The sequence below is a fragment of the Protopterus annectens genome, chromosome 8.part1 (assembly GCF_019279795.1).
Source record: "Protopterus annectens isolate FY-2018-M chromosome 8.part1, PAN1.0, whole genome shotgun sequence".
Taxonomy (NCBI): domain Eukaryota; kingdom Metazoa; phylum Chordata; order Ceratodontiformes; family Protopteridae; genus Protopterus; species Protopterus annectens.
The window spans coordinates 236,609,560-236,633,627 of NC_056742.1; the positions used below are offsets into that span (position 1 = coordinate 236,609,560).

At 41.2% G+C, this 24,068-nt stretch overlaps 1 protein-coding gene across 2 annotated transcripts in view; it reads left to right on the forward strand.

Annotated features, from left to right (window-relative positions):
• LOC122810283 (CKLF-like MARVEL transmembrane domain-containing protein 3) overlaps positions 1-24,068 on the forward strand; it is a 440,804-nt gene that overhangs the window by 292,755 nt on the left and 123,981 nt on the right. For both annotated transcript variants that reach the window (XM_044081828.1, XM_044081829.1), the window contains exon 2: positions 12,330-12,485. In XM_044081828.1, coding sequence (XP_043937763.1) covers positions 12,330-12,485 — 156 coding nt within the window. The remainder of the gene's footprint in view (positions 1-12,329; positions 12,486-24,068) is intronic.

Genomic DNA, 24,068 nt, shown 5'->3' on the forward strand with positions numbered 1-24,068 from the left:
AAAATGCGATAATTACAGTCTGAAGGAATGGATGGTTAAGACTGCAGCACTCAGGAAGGGCTTTGTGATGGGTGGCTGTAGATTTAAAATAGTAGATGATAATTTTGCATCACAGGCTTATTGGAGTTTAAAAGGTTTGATTACAGCAGCCTGGCAGTTAAGACAAGTGGGAACAGCAGCAGCATTGTTAACATATCGTGCAATGCTCAAAGTTATCTGGAAGGGAAATTTTATGTGATCTAAGATTAAAGCAGAAGCAAATGACATATACAAATATGTGGTAGTGGGGAAAGTTGCTGGTGTTTGGAGGAAAGAGGGGTACCCCTACAAATACTGTAAATGCTTAAATGCTTAGAGTGAACAGCAGAAGAAATTCCTGTTGATCTTACAGGCCCTGAGCAAGCAGAGGGAAGGGTCCATATATGGTTTCACTGGAAGAAAAGGACACCAGATCAGAAAAAGAAGGGTCACAAATGGTGCAGGTGGTTAACTAGATGAGCATGTAAACACGGCTGACATGAAGATGAAGGGTTATGGAGATGAATGTAGACATATTGACAACTGGGACTCCAAAGAGCAGTGTTGGAGTCCTGAGATAGAAGTCTATAAGGGAAAGATCTTTTTGAAAGATAGGTGCTGGCAGATGGAAGACTGGGGAGAAATGGGTGACATGGGGACTCTGAGAGGAAGGAAGAATATGGACCAGAAAGAAACCTCATGAAGAGATGTGGCAATGAGAGAGAGAGAAGATAGACATTCTTACAGTCCAGCTCAGGACAGAGATCCATGGGATGTGTGGGTGAGGAGAATACTGGCTTAAGGAGGGAGAAGTATAAAAGAGTTTTATGTGAGTGGCAGAGGGAACACTTTCAATGCTGTCCAACATGGTGAGTGCTCATACTTTATTTATTTATTTATTACCCGGGAAAGTCCATTGGGTCAAGATGAGCTCTTTTTCAACTGAGGCCCGGGGAGAAAAGCTCCATGTCTAGTAATACAAAAACAGAAATAACAAAGATTAACAAAATATTATACAATTTAAAAATTAACAAAAACACACAAACATATTGATGTAGTAGCAGTAGTAATAGTAGTAGTAACAAAAGGATGTGTAGTCAGACATAAAAATACATCCTATACAAACATGAGATAACAAGCATTCTGTAGGATGTGGAATGCAAAAGTCTACACTATCAAGGCTTAATAGGAGTAAGTTATTGTAAGAGGAAAAAGGAATGTGGAAGTAGCATGGCTACTGTTAGGTAGACTTTACAGAGAGAAAGGTTGAAGGAAAGTAGGAGTCAAGTAGATGGAAGATTAGGAGGGGTGAGAGCAGCAGCATTCCCACTTAAAAGAGAGATGGGAATGGAGCAAAGTCTTAAAAGTGGAGTGGTTCTGGGTAGTTTGGATATGGGGTGGGAGTGAGTTCCATTTTTGAGCCAGGGAAAATGAAAATAGAAGCTGCCCAGCAGTATGTATGGGTTTGTACACTTCAAGGAGGTTCTGATTATTGGACCCGAGTGATCTGTTGGGAAGTGAATAGTAATGATGAAGGAGAGGGAGGGGCAGTTGCAGGGCTTAAAAATAAGTTTATGGGCAGTAGAGAGCTGAATATAAAGGAAATAATTTGGGACCTCCAGCCAATTCAAGGAGTGTAGGGCATCACAGTGGTAGGAGGAGTATTTGGAGCTGGTAGCAAACTTAGAGATTTTGTTGTAGCAGGATGCCAGTTTTGCCTTAAGGGTAGCTTGTAGATTTGTAAAGAGAGGGGCTCCATACATGAGAGAGGGAAGGAGGGAAGTGGTAGGGAGGATAAGCTTAGTTGAGAGGGTAAGGTAATAATTGTGTCGATAAAGCATTCCGAGCTTCTGGTGGGTTTTCTTTGTTAGTTTGTAAGTGAATATCAAACTTGTCGTTGTTCATTGATGAGGACACCTAGAAGCTTAGTATGTGTGACTATTTCAATAGGAGTCATGTTTTGGCTAACTATAGAGAAGGAGTTATTTTCTATTTTGATGATGTCATTGCTTGCTCTCATAACTCTGTGGACACGCTATCCGTCATCGGCCCTCGGCAAAGTGTTAGTGCTGGAAGGCCGGTCTAGTCGCTCAGTCACTGACGCCAGGTCACAGTGGGTACTAAGCATGTGACAAATGCGCATGACTCCTCCCTCTTGCCGTGACCGTCTTCGCAGAAGCAGCAAGCTTTGCGTTTGCAAGGCCCTGGAAATTTTCAGATTCTGGAGTTTCAATCAAGAAACCCAAGAAGCACTCAAAGTACCCGTTAGGAATATTTTCTTTTTTCTTCCCTAAAGAAAATGTTTAAAAAAAAAAGTTATTAATTTATTTGGGAATGAAACAGATACCTCATAGGGACTACCATTCTCTCTGTATTCCTTGCTTGGGGGCCTGAGCACGTAGTAGAGTGTAACTTTTGCACTAGATTTAATAAAAGCGCACCATTAAGCATGAGTTAGATTGTGCTAGACTAAAAGCATGCTGAAAATGGCAGAGGATTTGATTACTTTAATCAGAGGATTGGATCTCTGAGTCTCTCTAGCAGTTCAGCCAGGATTTTTCCTCCTTGATCTGATTCAGATGCAGAGGATTCCTGTCCTTCTGCTCCTCCTCCAGAGGATTTTTTTTTTTCTTGAAACCCCTGCACATTGAGAGGGGAGCATTTTTAAGTGGGAAGGTCAGGATTTCTAATTCTCTCAGAGAATTTTGTTTTGTTTGCTTTTACCACAGCATTGGGCCCTCCCCTGTTTCTGATGTTGTCTGTGATGTTTGTCTCGATGTTTTTCTTAATCCTATCATTGCCTCCTGCCCTGTCCTGCCCCCAGACAGGTATTACAGAGTTCCAGAGGCTCATAAATATTTGTATAAGAGTCGAGGGTTTTTAATTGCCAATTGAAATTTTTGAATTTTCTGTTTTCTGTTGATGCAGTTGAAATCTGCCGGGGAGCTGTTTGCTGAGGGTATAAGAGAGTAAGGATTGTAGTTCATGCTCTTGATCAGGATTCAGGTTCAGGTTGCAGTGTGGTTTCAGGTGTTGCTTGCTCTTCTTGCTTCTTCCAGGCCACTGGCCTAGTTATTAGTTCAGCCTGCACGCTTCGGTTTAAGGATCAGAATTTGCAGTTAATGTTAAAATTTCGAATTTTGATGCTCCTTCAATCTAGTTTTTTTTTTTCTCTCCTGGAGTCAGTTTTGGAGAAAATGGGAGAAGGCTAAGTCCATGCAGACAGACAGTTAAGGAATTTACAAGTGCAGCCCCTAAGTTTTGGCAGAAATTGGCCTGCAAAGGATGGGCTTATCCTTCTTCAGCAGAGCTCATGCTCAGTTCTTTCTTCAGACCTAGGACGGAGTTCCCTGCACAATCTTCTGGTGAGGGGTCTGCAGAAGCAGCACTTTTCAAGCAAGCAAAGGCTTTTGGTCACCCAGGATAAATGGGGTGCTGGACGGACAGATCCAAGTTATTTTGTTTCTTTACATTTTCCTTCTTTCAAGTTCCTTTCAAGGGCATGAAATGGGAATGGGGGTTATCCAGGTGGTGCCCGGCCAGAAGGCTAGGCAGATTTCAATTCTCAGCCTGTTCCTTGTGCCAAAGAGAAGGGAAACACTTGAGGCCAATTGATTTGTCACTATCCCCTCAACATACCTGTATTCATCAAAATTCAAGATGCTAAACTCAGCAAAACTTTTGCCTGGCAGGCAAAGATCACTGGATGGTAACTCTGGATGGATCTCAAAGGCTCTTATCTTCTCAGGCCCACCTGCTCCACCCTGCAGTAGCCTGGCTGGTACTTTTCATCATCAGTTCTCTGCATTTGCCCTTTGGCTTATCTATCATTGCTTCAGGTTCACAAAAAGGGTCTGGGCTCTGTGATAGCCTCTTAAGACTAAGAGGAATACAAATTTATCCCACATAGTACAGTTTTGTATAAATGTAGATGATGTTCGAGATCCACATTGCTGCACCCCTCCCTTCTTCCCCCTCTCCCCTTTAGGGTTGTTGCTGTTGCTTTTGGGGTATTTTTTTTTTTTTGTAATTGGTGGGGTGGTTTTTTATTTTTTTGCTATGGCTCCTTCTCTTTTTAGGCCTTCTGACATCTGGGGCAAGAAAGACTGAGGATATGTTTTTGATAGGATGAAGATCACGATTTTGGTTTTAGATGCATTGAGAGCTAGATGATTGGTTTGCATCCATGTATCAGTGCTGGTGAAGTCACTGATACATGGATCAGTGCTGGTGAAGGCATCCTGAGTTACTTGCATGAGTTTGGGGAGAGATTCAGCAGAGCAGATAATGGCAGAGTCATCTGAATATTGGGCAAGTTTAGCATTTGGGATGCAATGATGGAAGGTATTAATGAAGATGTTAAATAGTAAAAGACCCAGGATAGAACCTTGGGGAACACCTGTCAGAGTGTCAAGGTAGGAAGAGGTACAGTTTTTCCACTTGACAGCCTGTTGTCTATTTGAGAGGTAACTAGAAAACCAATTGATGGAAGAAGAGGAAAGATTAAGATGTGAAAGCTTGGACAAAAGTAAGTTACGGGAAATGCTGTCAAAGGCCTTAGATAAGTCTAGGAGAAGGATAGATACAATATTGCCTGAGTCGCAAGTGTGGTTGATGATATCAAGGAAGGACAGAAGGGTTGTAGTGGTACTGTGTCCAGTTCTGAATCCATGTTGTGTTGGAGTCAGCAGATGGTTGTCTAGAAGGTAAGGTAAGAGTTGCAGGTGAATACATTTTTCGAGAATTTTTGAGAAGGGGGAGAGAATGGCTATTGGACGGAAATTGGAGATGTCAGTGTCATTGCCCCCTTTGTATAAGGGAATGATAAAGGCTTTCCTCCATAGGAGGGGTACATAGGATTCTTGAATGGAACAATTAATTAGGATGCAGATGGGAAGAGATATGCCATCAACAGCTAGCCTAAGGAAGTTAGATGGTAGGTTGTCTGGGGCATTAAAGCATGTGCAGTAGGACGCAGAGGGAATGCTCAGTCTTTATGGGTGAGATGCATGGAACTGAAAGGCCAGAGAGTGATATTGAGGTGGTAGTTACCAGATCATTTGTAACTGAAGGGCAAGAGAAATGTTTGCATTATGTCAGGAAACTAATGGATTTATCAGATGTGTGTAAGCTACAGACGTATGTTTAAATGACAGTAATCAAAATATATTCTACCAAGATGAGCTAGATGTGCAGAACTATGCCTGTGAGTAATGAATATTATTTCTGATCCCGTCGGTCAGTGTTCTAGTATACTCTATTTTATTCTTTTTTACTGTTTGTATTAATAAAAGTTTGTGTGAAACTTGCAAAACAGTGGAGCTGGGATGCCAACCCTGCAGGGATTGTGGCAGTTTCATTGTCAATATACTTGAAAAAGTGAAAGAGAGTGTGGTTTGTAAATATTGCCATTGCAATCGAAATATGTATAGTATGTATAAAAAGACTCTGTCAGTATTTGAAAATATGCATGCTGTGCAGTGGTGAATTATTGTAGTGAATGCACTTTTATGTACAGTGTGTGTTAAACCAACACAATATATGCTCTCTCACTACTGGCTTTAGTAAACTGCTGGGCTAGTAGTGCAAATGAGCGTGAGCATGTGTGGGGCACATGAAACACTGTATTACCCCATGCAGGAAAATCTGAGGGAATGGTGAGGAGAATAATGAGTTTTATTTCAGCTGGTGTAGGGGCATTAATATAAAGGTGTAGATGTGTCTTGGGGTAAACTCAAAAGTATGTTTCAGAATAACCAGCTTGACTGAGCTCTGAGCTTGTTAGCCACTAGCCCTGGGGTAGTAATGGCCAGTGTATTAATCGGCCAGGGGACATCTTAGTCAGAACCAAGGCCATGGGGTCCAGTTCCTCATGGAGTAGCAAATGAGCATTTTTAGGGGGATTTGGGGGTAAAGAAAAAAAGGAAATGAAATAACATGGAATTTTATAGGGATTAACAATGCAGTAAAGACAGAGTGTGTGCTAATGAAGATGACAGTGGAAGAGCTTAGTTTAATCTTCTTACAAGAGATTAAGTTAAAACCTTGAGAGCTAAAAAATTAGAATAAAGGGCTGTAAGTGGTTAGTTGGGCAAAAGGAGGCAGTAGAATGAGAATGGGGACTTTAAGCAGTTCTGCTAAACAGTGGAAGTCAGTGAATTTGGTAGGTGGCTAAGTTGGAACATAGAAGTGGTTGAAAGCTCTTTCTCTGGGCCCAATGCAGACAGATCCAAAGTTTTCCATGACTGGCCAAACAATTCACAAAAGAAAGAGGGAGACAGAGTAATTGTAGGTTGTGGCTTCAAAGTACTGTTAGACCCCAAAAGGGGTAGGAAATTTGGAGAAGTTTCATTTCACATATACAGACAAAAAGGATGAGACAGGAGACACTATTAGGTGTATAACAAGAATTAAGACCAGCAATGACAGGTTTATATTTTCATGGTGTGAAACAAAACAAGCCAGTAGGTTGGATGTATTACTGGTAGACTGGAAAAAGTTGAGGAAATCACAAATGTGTGTTGCTGAGAAAAACAGTTATCAGATCATGCCATATTAAGATAGGCTGGGAACTAGGAAATTGCACAGTAGGTGGATGGAAATGGAATCCTGGGCAATGGATGGGAGAAATGGTATGAAATGGAAACAAGATATTGTTAGCGAGGCAATAGATGTAAATAAAACTGCCAGGGGCTTATTGGAAATTAGTGAATGGGATGGAATGAAAGCTGTCTGGAGGGACAACATTACAGCTAGAAGACAGAGAGTGACAAAAGAGAGTGCAGAAAGTTCATAGGTGTGAACTAGGCTTATGGCCCTGGAGCCTTTACAAGCCTAGCCCATAGAAGTGCCATAAGGAAGGGTTTTAGAGGCTAGACTTGGGTGGGGTGCAGTGCATTGAACAATGAGTGGTAGAATATCAGGATGTAAGCTGGGAAGGTCAATCATCCCAAAGGGATAGATTGAAAGAACATGAGGAATCAAAGATAAAAGCCAAGTTAGCAAGAGAAGGGACAGGATGGTGAGTGAGAGAATGACATCAAGATGTTGATGTGGAGAATCAAGGAACAGAGAAGGAAAATGTGGATCAGTTTATTGAAACATGAAAGGAGAGAGGAATGCTATATGTGCAAGCAAGCAAGCATATTGATGTTATTACACTGAACTTTATAAAAGAATTGACCCCCAAGTTGCATTTGTCTATAAATGGAAAGTATATGTGTTACGTGAAAAGGAGCAGTACAGAATACTTTTATAGGTAAGAAAGGTGGTGGTGACTGAAGCCATCAGGCATCTGAAAGGAGGAGGTAAAGTGAGCAGACCAGATGGCTCCCCCATTGATTTCTATAAAAGAGTGGGCTTTCACATAAGCAGTACAATGACAGAGTTGTTTAGTGACACTATGGAAAATGTGAGATTAACTAAATCTATTGATGCAGCAATAGTATTGTATAAACAGAAAGGGAAAGACACAGATGTCAGAAATTATCACCCTGTGTCTCTTGGCAGTATAGATATCAAAGTGTTTGCTTATATTTTGAAAGCAATATTAGAGAAAATCCCTCTAAGGCTAATAGAATATGAACAAGTTTGTTTTGTTAAAGGCAGATTGTTTGTGGACCACAGGCAATGCTCTTATAGAGTTGGTAGAATGGGCTGTGAATAAAGGCAATGCAAAGACAGTAACTGAGTTAATGGACATCCAGAAGGCCTTTGACTCTATCTTATGGGACTGTATGGCAAATACCGTGACAGATGCAGTTGAAGATGTTAGGTAGTTGAAGGGAATGAAAGCCCTTTATAGGGCTCCAAGTTTGTGGCTATAAATCAATGAGGGGGGTTAGTATAATGGTTAAAGTGTTTACCTCACAGACACAAGGTACAGGGTTTGATTATCACCTTTGAAAATGAAATTGGCTAGACTTAAAATAGCCAACAAGGCAGCAAGCGTAGTACTTATCTATGAACTTATAAAATAAATAGTATTTGAAAGAGGAACCCATCAGGTCTATCTGTTATCACCAGCATTAGTTTGGTCACTGATTGCCTGGTGCAGAGAGTAATGGAAAGTTGGGTGAGGTACAATAGTGGTAGGAGAAGGAGTGGTATTTGTCTGTTTGCAGATGATCACATGATTCAGGTTGAGGAGGTTACTGTGCACCATTGGGGGTATGTGGGTTACCTGGGAAAAGGGCTGGGAGTGATAAGACAGTGAGATAGGTAAATGGCGGTACTGACAGGATGATTCATAGGTTACTAGGGTGTCAACTGTCAGTTCACAGATGAGAGACAGACGTATTAAGGATCTGTGGTGAAGATGGAGTTGAAGGGGAGTCAGTAATCTTGGAAGAAAAAGGGCATTAAAGGTGAGGGACCTAAGAAATGAACAGTTCAATGAATGGGTGTCTTTCCCACTTCTCAAAAGAGAAATATAATTTACAAGAAGGAGATTGGCTGTTGCACTGGGGGATTCTTAGGGCTAGTAACCAAAGTATTCAGAAGAAGTTATACAAGAACAAGGTTAAGCATAAAAATATAGGAGGAGAAATAGTGAATTATTCAGTAGGCTTGGCTTTAGGAAAAAGTTGGAGCCAGGTAAAAAAGGGAAGAATTGGTTTTATCTACAGGAGAGAGTGTGGCCATAGTGTGCTTTTGGTAAGCTGAGGGTTCACTAGAGTACAAAGGATGTGATATGGGCAGAAGAATGATTTTGGAAGGGAATGTTAGCAATGATATAAATGTTATAAAAGGTTTGCCCTGTTGGAGATCAGTACAGGATTGTGCAAGATGTTGTAGAACCCTAGAAAGATTCACAAAGAAGGATGGTATCCATCCACAGAGTGATGGAAAAATGGGGAGGAGAATGTGGATGAGCTGTACCAAGTCATGGATATGTAGGTGGGTTGTACCACTGCGGAAGGGGTAAGAGAGTTTCTGAGTAAATTATTGGGGAAGACCATACAAGATTGGTGTGACAAGGCTTTTTGGCTGCATAAAGGAAGGGGTGGGCTAGAGATGAAAACTAGAACTTTAGCTGCTCAGAGGGAAAGTGAGATGGATGATGGTTAAGACGTGGAAAGGGGAGGATCTTACTGTTTATATAAAAAGATGAGTGAGAGGCGATCTCTGCTTGACTTACAAAGCCATGTCTGACCCAGCTCTGTTAGAAATGCTACATCTAAAGAAATCCCAATCCCTCCACACCACACACTCCAGAGACCTCAACCTCATTACCACAATCAACAGAATGTGCTGAAGGGACAGGTTCATAACACAGAGACTGCCCGTGCTCTGGAATAGACTTTCCCATACATGTCAGACAGAGTACCTCACTGGCCCTGTTCAAGAGAAATCTTGATGAGTGGATGGGAAATAGAAAATTCACCCCGAGGATCACTCCAGTGGCTCTACTTGACCGAGGCACTGGGAACTAAGGTCAGGTGGCACGATGCCATGGTAATCCTATGGGCTAGGCTTGTAAGGGCTCCAGGGCCATTAGCCTAGTATACACCTATTTATCTATGAACCTATGAGAGTGTGGATGCAAAAACTATGGAGGCACTCACAATGGTTAACAAAGAGGTGCTGGGCAGACTGATCTTAGTGAGTGAGTAATAAAATGGGTGAAATTTTAGTGCCAAGAACAGGTGTAGACATAACCAAAGATGAGATGCATTGTACCCAAATGGAGGTAACTTCCCGAATTGCTGAGCGGCATGGAAGAGGAATTCTGTATATGGTGCTTAATATATCACAAAATGTGTAAGGGGGAAATTTGGGGAGAAGGAAGGATACAGTTCATATTAGGATGGGAAGGCTGTTATTCTTATGGCTGATGTGAGAATGTTGATTTTAAATGTAAGCAAGTTTTGTTTTATTATAATAAGATGTAAATGTCAGATGCTTGTGTTGTATGTACCATGGCAAATATGTTGTATTATATGGTAGACAAATGTGGAATAAACAGTATATATAAAAATGTCAGTGTCACAAGTACCAAAATAAAAATGATAAGGTTAAAAAAAGATTGCTCCATTTTCAGAAGTGGAGTGATAGTAGAGTTAGTATATTTAAGTCAGAGGTTGGGGAAAACTCTCTGATACGTACGGGAGAGGTGACATAGATCCCCCCAGAAAAAAAAAAAATACTCTGGGAATTTTTCACTTTGTAGGGAGCAAACTTGTTAAAACTGTGTTTAAACGATTTGGCTGTCAAGAAAATGAACCAGATCCTTTGTTAACTCAATGCTTTATTTCTTGAGTTTTTATTCATTGTGTCATTGAGACTCAGACAAATGTCATCTTCTAGGAGTTATCAGTGTAGACTTGATTCTACAGTAAGAATTCTGTTTATGTTATGATCTTCATCATTAAAGAAGCATACTTTGATTTAGGACTGGCAAACTGAACACATCTCAGTAAAGTCAGGTAATACTGAACCTGCTGTTAATGAAATGTATGTTTCAGAGCAGCAGTTCCCAAACACCAGGCCGTGGATCATTTGGTACCAGGTCGTTGGGTATGGAGTGAAACGAAAAAGTGAATGTGTGTATGTGTCTTTATGTGTCTGTCTGCGTGTGTGAGTGAATGTGTGTATGAAAGTAGAAGAGTCCGCGTGCCTGTGTGTGTATGTTTCAGTATGCATGTATGAGTGAATGCATGCATGAAAGCAGAAGAGACTGTATGTGAGAGCTCGAGAGAGTGAGAGCGATGTGTGAGTGAATGCATGTATGAATGAAGAAGTGACTGTGTGTGTGTGTGTGTGTGTGTGTGTGTGTGTGTGTGTGTGTGTGAGATCAGGAGAGTGAGAGCGACGAGTGAATGCTAAAGAGATTGTGTGTGTGTGTGTGTGTGTGTGTGTGTGTGTGTGTGTGTGTGTGTGTGTGTGTGTGTGTGTGTGTGTGTGAGAGAGAGAGGGAGGGAGAGAGAATGAATGAAGAGTGAGAGTGATCCCTGGCAGCAGCAATGAGATTTGTGTACTGCTCGACCATACCACTCAACATCTCGCACAGTAGGACACATACCTCTCAACCTCATAGATGAAGAAATGTGGACAAAGCCAAAAATAATGTGCGGACAAAGGCCCAAGAATAGGGACACTTTTAAGTACTGCTCTTACAAAGTTAGAAAGTAGATAGAAATACAGGTGAGGTTTTGCATTAGCATGAATATGAATTTTCTGAAGGGTATGAAGTATGAAACTCAAATGTCTGTCATTATTTTCTGACTTCAGACCTCAATGATCTGCCAGTGATTTGCCAGAAAAAAATTTATGAGAAAAAGACTAAAAATATGAGGCAAAAATCTGGACATTCTGCAAAAATCTGTACAGTTTAGAGATATGCTGGACAGAGCCAAGTAATAGGAACAGATTTTAAATATTGTTCTTATAAACTTAAAGTCAATAAAGGTGCCATTAGGTTTACATACCTCTGAACCATAGTAGATCAGTGTTATGCTGTTAAACAACTTTTTTGTTTTTTTTGGTAGTTATTGCGAATTGTGTTTTTATTGTACTTTGGAGCTTTTCTCCCTGAGTCTCAGCTAAAAATGGACTTCTAGTCCATTAAGCAAATGTCAAATAAATAACTAAATAAATAAATATTATACACTTTATTATGCACACGCATTGGCCAGTCCATGGAAAATTGTCTTACACAAAACCAATCCTTGGTGCAAAAAAGGCTGGAGAATGCTGTTTCACAGGACTACAGCTGAAGGCTGCTGGGAATTTATTTATTTAGTTAGTTATTCTTTTGCTGACTGGGTGGTAGGCTAATCTTTGGACCCTATTCAGCCACTACCAGGACACATAAGGCATAAAAGTGTAAGTAAAAGATTCAAATACAATATTTCAGAAATTACACATGTATCTAAAATCTGGTTATACAACTGTATGGATTATGAATTGACATGCAGAGTACACACATGCACAAGTCAATTCAAAAAGTGGGACAAGCATAACACATCTGTTGGCACCACATAAAGGCCCTTCAATTTGAGAGAAGAAAACAATGTACGAGGTTGCATTTTTTCTTGACAGCTTTTTGAAGATAATGTATTGCATCAGCCCTTGAACATCTGGGGTGCAATTCATTCAGTCATTCTAGTACAGTTGCTCCCCATACATTTATAGAGTCACTTGCCTACAGTGTATCTTCCTGTTTCTAGAACAGTGTTACTGTATTCAAAAACTATAAATGTATCAGATGGTTTTAAAAGGAAGTGGTCTGCAGTATAGTTATAAACAGGAATTTATATATGTTTGGTTTGTCTAAATCATGTCACTAAACAGAATTTGTTTTGTTGCAGGTGCTGTCCTTCATCAGCTTTATCTGCTTCACTGCATCAGATGCTGTGTCATTCATGACGGTACCCCTTATTGAGTTTCTCCTCGCTTTTTTCCTGTTCTTTGCATATTCAACTAAGATTAATGAAAAGTTCAAAGGAGTGTTATGGCCACTAATGGTAAGCCTTACATATGAATACTATATTTATTTACAGTTGTTAAATTTATTATCCTTAAGAGTCATGTTATAGCAGGAAGGGCTAAAGCAATTGTATTATTAGGTATTTCAGTCTACATCTTATTGCATTAATTTCAAATCATTAACAGTTGGTTTGAAAAGTTTCATAGAAGCCAAAATATGATGATCATATTAGGGTAACTGAATTAAGGCAGTATATCATAGCCCACTAGCTAGTGGCATGAAATATTTGCATGAATTCTAACAATTTATTACATGCCTTTACCATAGTCACATGAAATACCAGAAGTGGAAAGTATTTTTTGTGGGGGGATAAAAGCAATTGAATCCTGTGTAATGTTCGAACTACGACAATTGTTTATGTGTATGTATGTGTGTGTGCGTGTGTGGGGGGGTCTCACAATACTTACTGTCTGCAAACAGATATTGAAACAGCCTAAAGCATTAACACCTTTTTTACTGAGTGCTTTCAGATTACTTACAAATCTGAATACTTGCTTTCATGTTCCAAACATGGGGTGTTTCCATCTCAAACTCTGCCAAGAATGGAGTTGTAGGCAGTATCACAGAGTCTAGATAGTGCGTATGAGGGCAAGAGGTGTGTTGACCAACTGCTTTGGGCATTAATTGTGCTGAACAGTATCCTCTAGAAAGAAGAGAATGGATCACAGTCTGTGTGTGTGTCCTGGTAGAGCTAGCCACTTGATGGTGTAAAAATTGGCTCTAGGTGTTTTGGTCTCACTGACTAATGATGATAAAAAAATGAGTATGGGAATTTGCCGGTGATAAGTGGGTTGAGGAACTGGTTTACTTTGACATAAACCAGAGACCCATGCTAAAGGTGGAGGGGTCTGTGTGCCCCTATTAGCCAGTGTGTGCCTGCCATAAAGCTCAAAAGACCTGTGTCGATAAGCTGCTGGCTGGACAGTCTTCCATTGTCCAACTTGGGTTACCTTGGCTTGGTCTGTTAAGCACAAACTGGACATAAAACTAATCAACCGGCTAAACATGAATAGGAATTATTATACTCAACACAGGTTTACTGACCGGAAGCAGCTTGGAAGTTGATGACATGACTGTATGGAGGAGGCTGCACATCCCCTGTATCCAGGAGACAAGATGGAAAAGCAGTACAGCAAATCCATTTGGCTTGGAATCCAGTCTGCTATGCAGGAGGAGAACAGACTAAAAATGGTGAGGGAATTGTGGTGAGGGAGAGGCTTCAGAAGATAATAAGGGATGTCATCAGAATTGGTGGCAAACACATGGCATTCAGACTCCAGTAGAAGGACCGGACACTATTCATAATGTCAGTGTATGCCAAACACCAGAGTTGTGATACAATGGAAAAGAGTGTAATGAGGCACAGTTGCAGGATCTACTTGACAAATCAGGACAACATGAGTTATGTTGATAATTGGGGACCTCAATGCATGTATCAGGACAGAGAGAAGAGAATATGAGGACTGCCTGAGTCCACATAGATGGATCAACAGGAATAAAGATGGCTTAATGGTGACCAACATATTTTTCAGCAAGAGAGATGGTCACAAGATCCGATATAAGAGTGGCCAACATGCAACTCAGGTAGACTTCCTGCTGTTAAGGAAAGGGCACTGGAGTAGAATCATCAATTGCAAAGTCATCCCTAGTGAAACAGTCAGGCCACAGCATAAACCACCTGTTGCCACAATCAGCTACATCAGTGGTCAGAGAAGGCTCTAAGGTCAACAGAGACTACCCTGAATACCTGGAAGTTGACTGGAAAGAAAGCACAAGAGTTAAATGAATTACTCAGAGCTTTAGCACCTCAGGAGGAAGAGGATATAGGTGGAGTTGAAGAAGAATGTCAATCCCTCAAAACAGTCCTCACAAGGGCTGTTTTGAAGTGCTGCCATTCTTCTTCTTCAACGCTACCTATTTACTGTTCTTCTTGAGGTGCTGAAGCCCTGAGTAATTCCTTGAACTCATGTGCCTTTTTTAGGTAGTGTTCCAAAGACCAAATTACCACCATAACAGCTATAAATAAATGCAGTCTGAGGGTCATGCTGCTCAACGCTAGAAGTCTAAATCTCAAGATGCACTCACTTGAAGCACTCCTCAAAATGGAGAACATCGACATTTGTGCTGTAACGGAGACCTGGTTTAAAGCAGCAGAAAACACCCCTGAGCTACCAGGCTGTAACTCATTCCACACCTTTCAGCCCCAGAACATGGACCGAAGCTCCAAAGGCGGTAGTGTCTCCATATTCATAAAGGATATACACACCTCCAGACTAGTAGCCTAGCATAACGCATCTAAGATACTCCAAGTACAACTAACATTGGGTAAGACGGCAATTCAGATCGTAGCCTGCTATAGGTCCCCAGTCATGTTCCAGGACTCTCACTCCACATTCCTAAGCACCCTGGAAACTATTAAGATCCAACCCAAAACTCTCATACTAGGTGACTTCAACTACCTCTCCATCAGCTGGGAAAACTACTCATTCACCAATGCACTGGCCCAACGCTTCCTAGAATTCATCATTACCTCCAAAGAAACAATAAGCTCCAGACCCAACCAGAAACAAAAAACAAAAACAAACATCAACCAGACATGGCAACAAACAACAAAAAATCCGACAACAAGTAGAAAAATAGGAAAATAAAAAAAAAAAACATAAAACACACACACTGAGCGCTTTCTCCAGTAACACTGGCTTCATCAGAGTCATTGTTACAACACACCCAGTTATCTTGCTTAAATAACACAATACCTCAATTAATCAATTAAGTTTTACATCAATTACCAATTCTTCTAATAATAGCTTTTTCATAGGAAAGTTCACCTTGAATAAAGTAAAAATAGGATTAGTGATGAAGTGAGACTTATAGGTATGTTTTTTGAATGTGGTTACCCCATAGAAATGTTGACAAACATTAAAATACAGGTATAAGGAGGTAGGAGGGAAACAAGGAACAACGATTCTGAGAAACAAAGGTGAAATGATAAAAGCATTGAATATGGAGAACGAACAGAGTGACATTAATGGTGGGGAAGATACCCCAAGATTCATGTGTTGGGGCTAAGCCGACAAATCCATGCCCTGGAGTTGTTTTATTCTTCATAGTTGACAGGGTGACATCAACATCATTATGACTATTGGTATATATGTATTAATAGGTTATATATTCATGTATGAACATGTATATATACAGTATATATTTAATATATTTTATGTAATTTTATTATTTGTTTAGAATTCATCATTTCCAATGTACTGGGACCAGCTCATTCTTACTCACACTAGAGGAAGCAACATCCTTGACCTGATTATTACTAACATGGGCAACCGTTGCTCTACACCAATAGTCAACTCCTCCCTGGTTAGATCTGACCACAAACTAACCACCATGGAAATCCACATCTCACCCACTCCCCCCCACAAAAGTATCCACCATGAAAAGCTTCTCCAAAGCTGACTTTAGACTACTAAAAACAGAGGTGGCTAACTTCACGGCACCCATGCCAATGGAAACTGACGAATCATACACCAATGCACTGTATGAACACGTACATAAATGCATGGAACTAGCCATAACCAACAGAACCAAGATGCTCTCCTCCAAAAAAAGGAAGCCAGTCTGGTGGTCCCCTGCCATTAATAAACTCTACAATAGAAGGAAGAAACTGTTGCAGAAAAAGGTGAAGTTCCAAGACTGGAAAAATTTCCTTATTAGGACCAACAAAAAGTTGAGAGCCCTCATCAAAACCTCCAAAGCCAGCTATGAAGACAGAATTGCAAAAGACACTATAAACAAAAACAAAACCTTCCATAGTTATATCAAGAATCTCCATGGCAATACCTAGATTTGCACTGAGTTACTGCACAATGGTACCTCCTATAGTGAGCCAACAGATATTGCCAACATACTGGCCGACAGATTCAGTGCCAACTTTACCCCTCATTCCCCTCAAAGGACCAATCTCAATACCAGAAGAATGCCAGGCACCCAACATTACTGCATCACAGGTTAAAGCTGCATTGTCTGAGACCAAGAATACAGCTTCCATGGGACCAGACAATATCCCTGGCTGTATTCTACATGAATTACAAAGTGAACTGGCACCACATTTGTGTGCTCTGTTCATGCATAGCCTCACCTCAGGCTTTGTCCCTACCGAATGGTGCACTGCTACAGCCATCCCTCTCTATAAAGGAGGAGAGACCACAGACCCTGGAAATTATCGCCCCATTAGCCTGATGAGTCTGATATGTAAGGCTATGGAGCACATCATCATGGACCTAATTAACAAGGATGTAGGGAATCTCCAAACTCTAGATCCCACACAGTTTGGTTTTGTGAAAGGTAGATCATGCCTGTTCAACCTGGTTGACTTCTTTGAGTCAGTTACCAGAGCAGTGGATAAAGGTAAAGCAGTTCATACAGCCTACCTCAATCTGGCCAAGGCCTTTGATACCATTCCTCACTCAGGAATTATTAATAAACTCAGCAAACTAGGCATCAATCCTTATATCGTTAGGTGGGTTGCAAATTGGCAAACAGATAGAACCCACAGTGTGAAAGTAGCGGACTCCAAGTTAGACTGCCGATCAGTCACGAGGGGAGTCCCACAGCGATTGGTCTTGGGTCCTCTCCTGTTTGGCATCTTCTTCTCAGAAGTCTAGACCAACACAGAGGGACTCTGGCTGACCAAATTCACAGATGACTGCAAGCTGGGAGCCATTATTAACTCCCCAAGTGATGCAGACATCCTACAGAAAGGCTTCACTGAGACCAATGACTGGTGTTGAAACCATGGCCTTAAGCTTAATGCCAAAAAATGCATAGTCATCCCCTTTGGGAAAATCTCAGTTCCCACTAATTACCACATTGATGGGAGCCCACTGAACACTGAATGCGTTATAAGAGATCTGGGGACATAGGTTGACAGCAACCTCTCCTTCGACTACCACATTGCCACTGTGGTCAGAAAGTCCTTCTATATGGCACATCTCATTACCAAGGGTTTTGCATCCAGGAAGAAAGAGGTCATCACTTCTCTCAACTCTTCCCTCATTAGACCAATCATAGAGTATAATGCCCCATTTGGCATGTACCTCACTAGACACCTGCAACAGCTGGATCGGCCACAAAAGTACCTCACGAAGAAGATCCTAGGCCTTAAACACATGTCCTACATAGACAGACTCAAAAAAACTCCAGCTATTCTCTGTTTCATATCGTCTACTAAGAGGAGATCTCTGCTTGACTTACAAAGCCATGTCTGACCCAGCTCTGTTAGAAATGCTACATCTAAAGAAATCACAATCCCTCCACGCCACACACTCCAGAGACCTCAACCTCATTACCACAATCAACAGAACATGCTGGAGGCAGAGGTTCATAACCCAGAGACTACCCATGCTCTGGAATAGACGTCCCATGCTTGTCAAGCAGAGCACCTCACTAGCCCTCTTCAAGCGAAATCTTGATGAGTGGATGGGAAACAAAGTTCACCCCAGGGATCACTCCAGTGGCTCTACTTGATAGAGGCACTGGGAACTAACGACTGGCGGCACAATGCCAAGGCACTTCTATGGGCTAGGCTTGTAAAGGCCCCAGGGCCATTAGCCTAGTACACACCTATGAACCTATATGCAGCTGACCCAGGTGTGGAAATAAGATACATAAGAAAAGCTGGTAGTGGAAAGCAGAAGTAAAAGTGAGAAACAGAAAAGACAGACTAGGCTAAGAAGGAATACTGGTTGGCTAACAAAGAGGCTAAGAGAGCAGTTGCAGTGGCAAAGAACAAGGCATCAGAGGCACTCTACCAGGTTTGGGAAAGACTCAACTGATGGCACAAACTGTATTAGGCTGCAAGGCAAAGACAGAAAGATAAGGAAGATAATCATCAGACACCCTTCATAACAAATGCCTGCAAACATCTGCTGCAGTCCACAGGACATCAAAGGCAGATGGAAGGAGTATTTCCAGCAGCTTCTTAATGAAGAAAATCCCAGAGAAACAGTAGTACCCCAGACACAGCCCACAATGAAAGAAGAGGAGGAGCCCACCCTAGAAGTAAGAACAGCCCTATGGAAAATGAATTCCGGGAAAGCAGCAGGCTCAGATGAGGTCACAGCAGGTGTGATCAAGATGATCAATGAGAGGAGGAATGTCTCCAGAGGGTACCCACAGCAGTATTGAGAAAGACATATCCCAGATCACTGGAGAGTAAGCATACTAGCACCAGTGTGCGAAAACAAGGGAGCATTCATAACTGTAGGCAGTTTAGAAGTATCAAATACTAATACATTGCATGAAATGTCTGGAAAGGATGATTGATAAATGAATATGCAGAGTAGTAGAACGTAAGATGACAGAAGAGCAGTTTTGTTTTAGATCAGGATGCAGCACAACCAACCTTATGTTTGCAGTGAAACGTATAGTTGAGAATAAGCTAGAGATGAGGAAACAGTCCAACTGGGCATTCCTAGACTTGGAGACATCATATGACAAGATCCCAAGAAAGTTGATTTGGGCAGTCCTATGATGGTTCAAAGTTCCAGAAACATTGGTACACTTAGTGCAAGCTATGTACAAGAAGCTAATGACTCAAGTAAGAACAGTGTTCAGTCTCACAGAGGCATTCTCAGTGGGAGTGGATGTGCATCAGGATTCAGCTCTGAGTCCTCTGCTGAGCATGATGGTTAGGAAACAAGTCAGTGGGGACACATCAACAAAGCTGCTATATGCAGACGATGTGGCATTACAGGCAGAGTCCGAACAAGGACAACAGTAAATGATAGGGCAGTGGAATGCAAAACTGAAGGCACATGGGGTGAAACTGAGTACAAATAAGACAGTTGTAATGACAACAAATGGAGGAAATCAGAAGAAGATGAGAAATGAGATAGAAGTGAAAATAGTAGAACAGGTTAACAGCTTTAGCTAACTGTGAGGGGTGGTTGAGGAGAATGGAAGTCTGAATGAGGAGGTCAAAGTTAGAATCAGAGGGGATGCAGCCAACTTGCACTGAGTGTCAGGAGTAGTGTGTAACATAAGAATGCCAAAGAAGCATAAAAGTAAGTTGCACAAAACACTGGCATGACCAGTGCTATTGTATGGTACAGAAACCTGGGTAGTAAAGGCAGAGCAGTTGAGGAAGCTAGAAGTGGTAGAGGTAGTGTGCATGAGATGGGTGGTATGATGCACACAACTGTAAAACACACTAGCGAGTCTGGCAGTTCCCCCATAAAAATGAACCACAAATACAGCACAAGTGTAGAGCTTCCTCAATGGCTTTGTAAAATAAATACCAGCCACCGAGTATAGCATATAACGTGGAATGCATCATTGAAGGTGTACAGTAAGATAATCCAGCTCACCAGTAGATGTACACCAACACCGTTCATAAAATCCAAACTCGTTAAGTGCTAAAAATAATTGGATATCTTTTACAAAGCCGTGGAGGCAGCTCTGTGTGTGTTGTGTTGATGGTAGGATACACACTGTCAGACAGATGAAGAAATGAGGACATCAGAGCAGAACCCCAAGTATCTCCAATTGCAGAGAAGGTCAAAGAGATCAGATTATGGTGATTCAGGCACATGTACAGGAAAGATGATCATCTGGAGAAGAACATTTGTGACAGACAGGAAGAAGGCAAGAAGAAATGAGGGCATCCAGTACAGAAACGGATGGATTGTGTGGGAGAAGACCTGTGACAGTCAGGCATGATTGTTATAGAAGGTGGGAGCATGGCATTGAATCGAGAGAGATGGTGACAGCAGACGCAACACCCTGACCCCATGTATAAAATGGCAAAAAGGGGGTTGATAATGATGGTGATATGTTAAGTAGTACAATACCACCAGTCAGATTAAAGTGCCAGGTAGAAGTGCGGGGTCTGTGTCATATAATCAAACTTCCAAAATTTCAAACACCATATGTTTGAACTTGGAAGTTCGAAATATGACAACATCGAAACCTCAGAACAGCAAATTTTTTCCCAGGGAAAAAAATTGCTAAAACACACATACAACACAGGCACACCAAAAACCTAATAAACCTACACTACACCTTACATGCACAACTATCTATGCTCTAACCTTAACCCAAACCCTAACCCTAAGGTCCATCACACTCGCACACTTCTTACCCGCGCCCTAACCCTAAAGTTCATCACTTTCGCACACTTACCTTACCCGTGCCCTAACCCTAAAGTCCGTCACTATCACACACTTACCTTATCCGTGCCCTAACCCTAAAGTCCGTCACTTTCGTACACTTATCTTAACCCGATCCGTAACTTTCTCACCACAGTACAGAAAATGTCAAAGCTGCAGAAACAGCCAACTGAATTCTTTCCCTGGGAAAGAATTCGAATTTCTGCGGCTTCGACATTTCTATTTTTCGAACTTCCCCATTCGAACTTCCAGTATTCGACATGTAAAACGGTCGATTAAATAACAGGTACCCAAAGTGCGTTACATTAGTGACAGTCAGAAGTGCACTGACGAAACTTTAAAATGTATGAACTGAAATGCACACAAATATCAAAGTTGTTGAATCATGTAGAATTTTCCTTTCTCAAAAGTACATTTATCTCTGAGTTAGTATACATAAGTACTAGGGGTAAGGGCTATTAGCGGGGTGAATCTGCTCTGCCCCCTGCAAAAGCACTTATAAAGTATTAGTAAGATTTTTTGCGTTGGATGTTCAGGTGAGCTACTATAGTTTTGTAACTTAACCCTTTAGTATCGATCACTGCTGCATACCACTTCTATCATGGAGCCATTTGATTGCTGTGTTTACCTTGTAGCTGTATGCTTCTCTTCTTGCCATACTAGTACAGCAGTCAAAGTGAACATATAACATTGTGTACATTAAAACTGGGATCAGGTGGATTTTCTGAAAATGCCACAGTGAGGATTGTTTGTGTCTTTCAGCTTTTCCCGGTTAGGGGTCGCCACAGCGGAACTCCGGTCCGCTAATGATTGGCAGTAGATTTTTACGTACTGGCTTGCCGGGCCTAACGCACAACCTTCAACGAAGGAACGCCCATTCATGCATGTCGCCACACAGAAGACGCTCTAACTGAGAATCGAACGGGCAACATCTAACTATGAGGCAACAACACTACCGCAGCACCACCACCACAGTGCCACAGTGAGGATAGTGTAGTTAAATTAAAGGAATATTGTACCCTCTGATTAACGCAAGTTCATTTTCTTTAAAAAAAAAAAAATGCATTTCACACCTACCTCAGGGGTCAGTTTCAAATAAGTTTGCTTGTAAAATGCTGAAGTCCTGCTGCCAGCACTGTTATTATGACTTTGTATTCCTACCAGGGCTGTCTTGTAAGGCTGTAGCATAGCTGGTGTCATGTTAACTAAGCAGTCTACCCAGGAAGTAGTGATTTTTTTCTATATGATTTTTAGTCCCATGCTGGTCGACCATCAAGCTTGTCCCAAATAGCCATGATTCATTTGTTCCCTTACTAGGGAATGTCACCTAGGATAAGGGTGAAAGTTGTACAGGCTGGGGGCTGTCATCCAGGCAGCTTTATGCTCTTGCCATCAGCTTGGCAATGAGAGCAGTTTCTTTTTTATTATGACCTAACTCCTGTCATGGCTGGGGAGTGGTGAATGTGCAATCCACACCTTTCTCGTGTAGGTGCACAATTCCACAATCCTACATTGAAAGCTACAATTTGACAGTTGTTTGATGAGCTTGACACTTGCCCCTTCATCACACATTTCCATCATCACCCCTTCACTGAAGGAATGTGTCAGTGCATGGCCAAAGCTACTCAGTATCCCCCCCCTCCCGGATGGGCATGCCCATTCTTCCCCACCACTGGCTCTGTCAGGGACTCGAACCACTAATCAAACTCAGGTCATTGGGGTGATCAGGCATTTCTTGGAAATTCTTATTGGTTGGGAACACCCATTAGAATTTGTAGGATATAGTACCCGATTAACATGACAAAACTTGACACATCTACATCCTTGCAAAGCATTGCTGGGTGGATCATAATGGCACTGCTGCTCAGTACGGTTTCAAATTTTATGACCAGATTTATTCAGAACAAAAAATATGATTTGTTTTTCATTTGCCTGTTTATATATTTATTCATAAAAAATTACCTCAGATTAATTGGAGGTGACTAAATTACTCATTTAAATTGCTAATTACTAGTGAAGGATAATGACAGCAGTGTGTTAATGAACAGTGAACTGGACATTCAAAAATTGTTAACTGGCAGCTGCATACTTATAGTTGTGTGGCTTGGACTCTGAAAATGTCAAGTGAACGAGGCATTGAGGCAAAGTGTGGTACAGAGAATTAAAGAAATTGAGGGTGTCTGCTCTACCATAAGCTTTTGCAACGTGTGTCAGTATAGGCTGACAGTAGAAGGTTATAGATGAAGGAAATGGCCTTCCTCCATCAGACTAAAAGTAATCAAGATGCAATCAAGGCAATTTTGCATCAGTAGCTAAGAAAATCAGAGTATGTAAGGAAAGAGCTGTCAAATGCTTGGATCTTCTGATACACTGGATCCATAATGTCATAGGTCTGCAATGGTAATGATGTGTCAATATGATTAATTCTCTGATCAGACAACTCTTTTGGATCATCGAAAGCACTGCATGTAGGTTAAATTGATATCAGAAAGATCTGATTTTGTTAAATAAAAACATAACCCCTCCCCAGGATAAGGCCCACCTATTATTCTCTCTATCTCTACTCCACTAACAACTTCCCATACAATTACTCTTGTCATTGTGAACAGTTCACACTAACTATAACAACATGCTAATGTTACACATTGCTTTTCTATGCTAGCATCTATTTCCCTGCTCACCTCTTACCATACCCACTTACATGAAACCTCCCACTATGCTGCTACTGCTGCCTTCCACTATAATAGCTATCCAAATCACTTTCCTATCTCTTTCACTATTTTCACCCCATCACCCACTGACTACTCTTATATAAACCTACTACCTCACTCACACTATCCCAAAATCTCCCTAAAATATGACAGATACAGTAAATCACAAAACTCTTGCAGTCTATTTTCTATATGGCCTCTAAATTAGCTTGCTGTGGGGATATACATCCAAGGCCTGGACCAGCTACTCCTTCAAAAACCTCTCTATCCCTCAACTTCTCAACCACCCCAATAGCTTAAACCAACTCCCTAGGGAAGTAACTGACCTACTCTTTATAAATGTAAACATTAGAAGCATCTCCAATAAAATTCATGATCTACATGCCAGTCTCTCATTGTACACTCCAGATATAGTGGTCATAACTGAGACTTGGCTTAAACTTCACATCAATGATAAAGAAATTATTCCTCCAGAATACAACATCCTAAGGAAGGATAGAATTGAGAAAAAAAGTGGCAGCATTGCCATATTGTTTAAGAATCACCTCACTGTGCAGGCATTAAACATGAAACATCTCTCTGTGGACAATGCAGAAATCATTTTACTCAACTGAAATTCAACTCCAAGAAACTAATAAACATAATTGGGTGCTATATACCTCCCAGTAACAATAT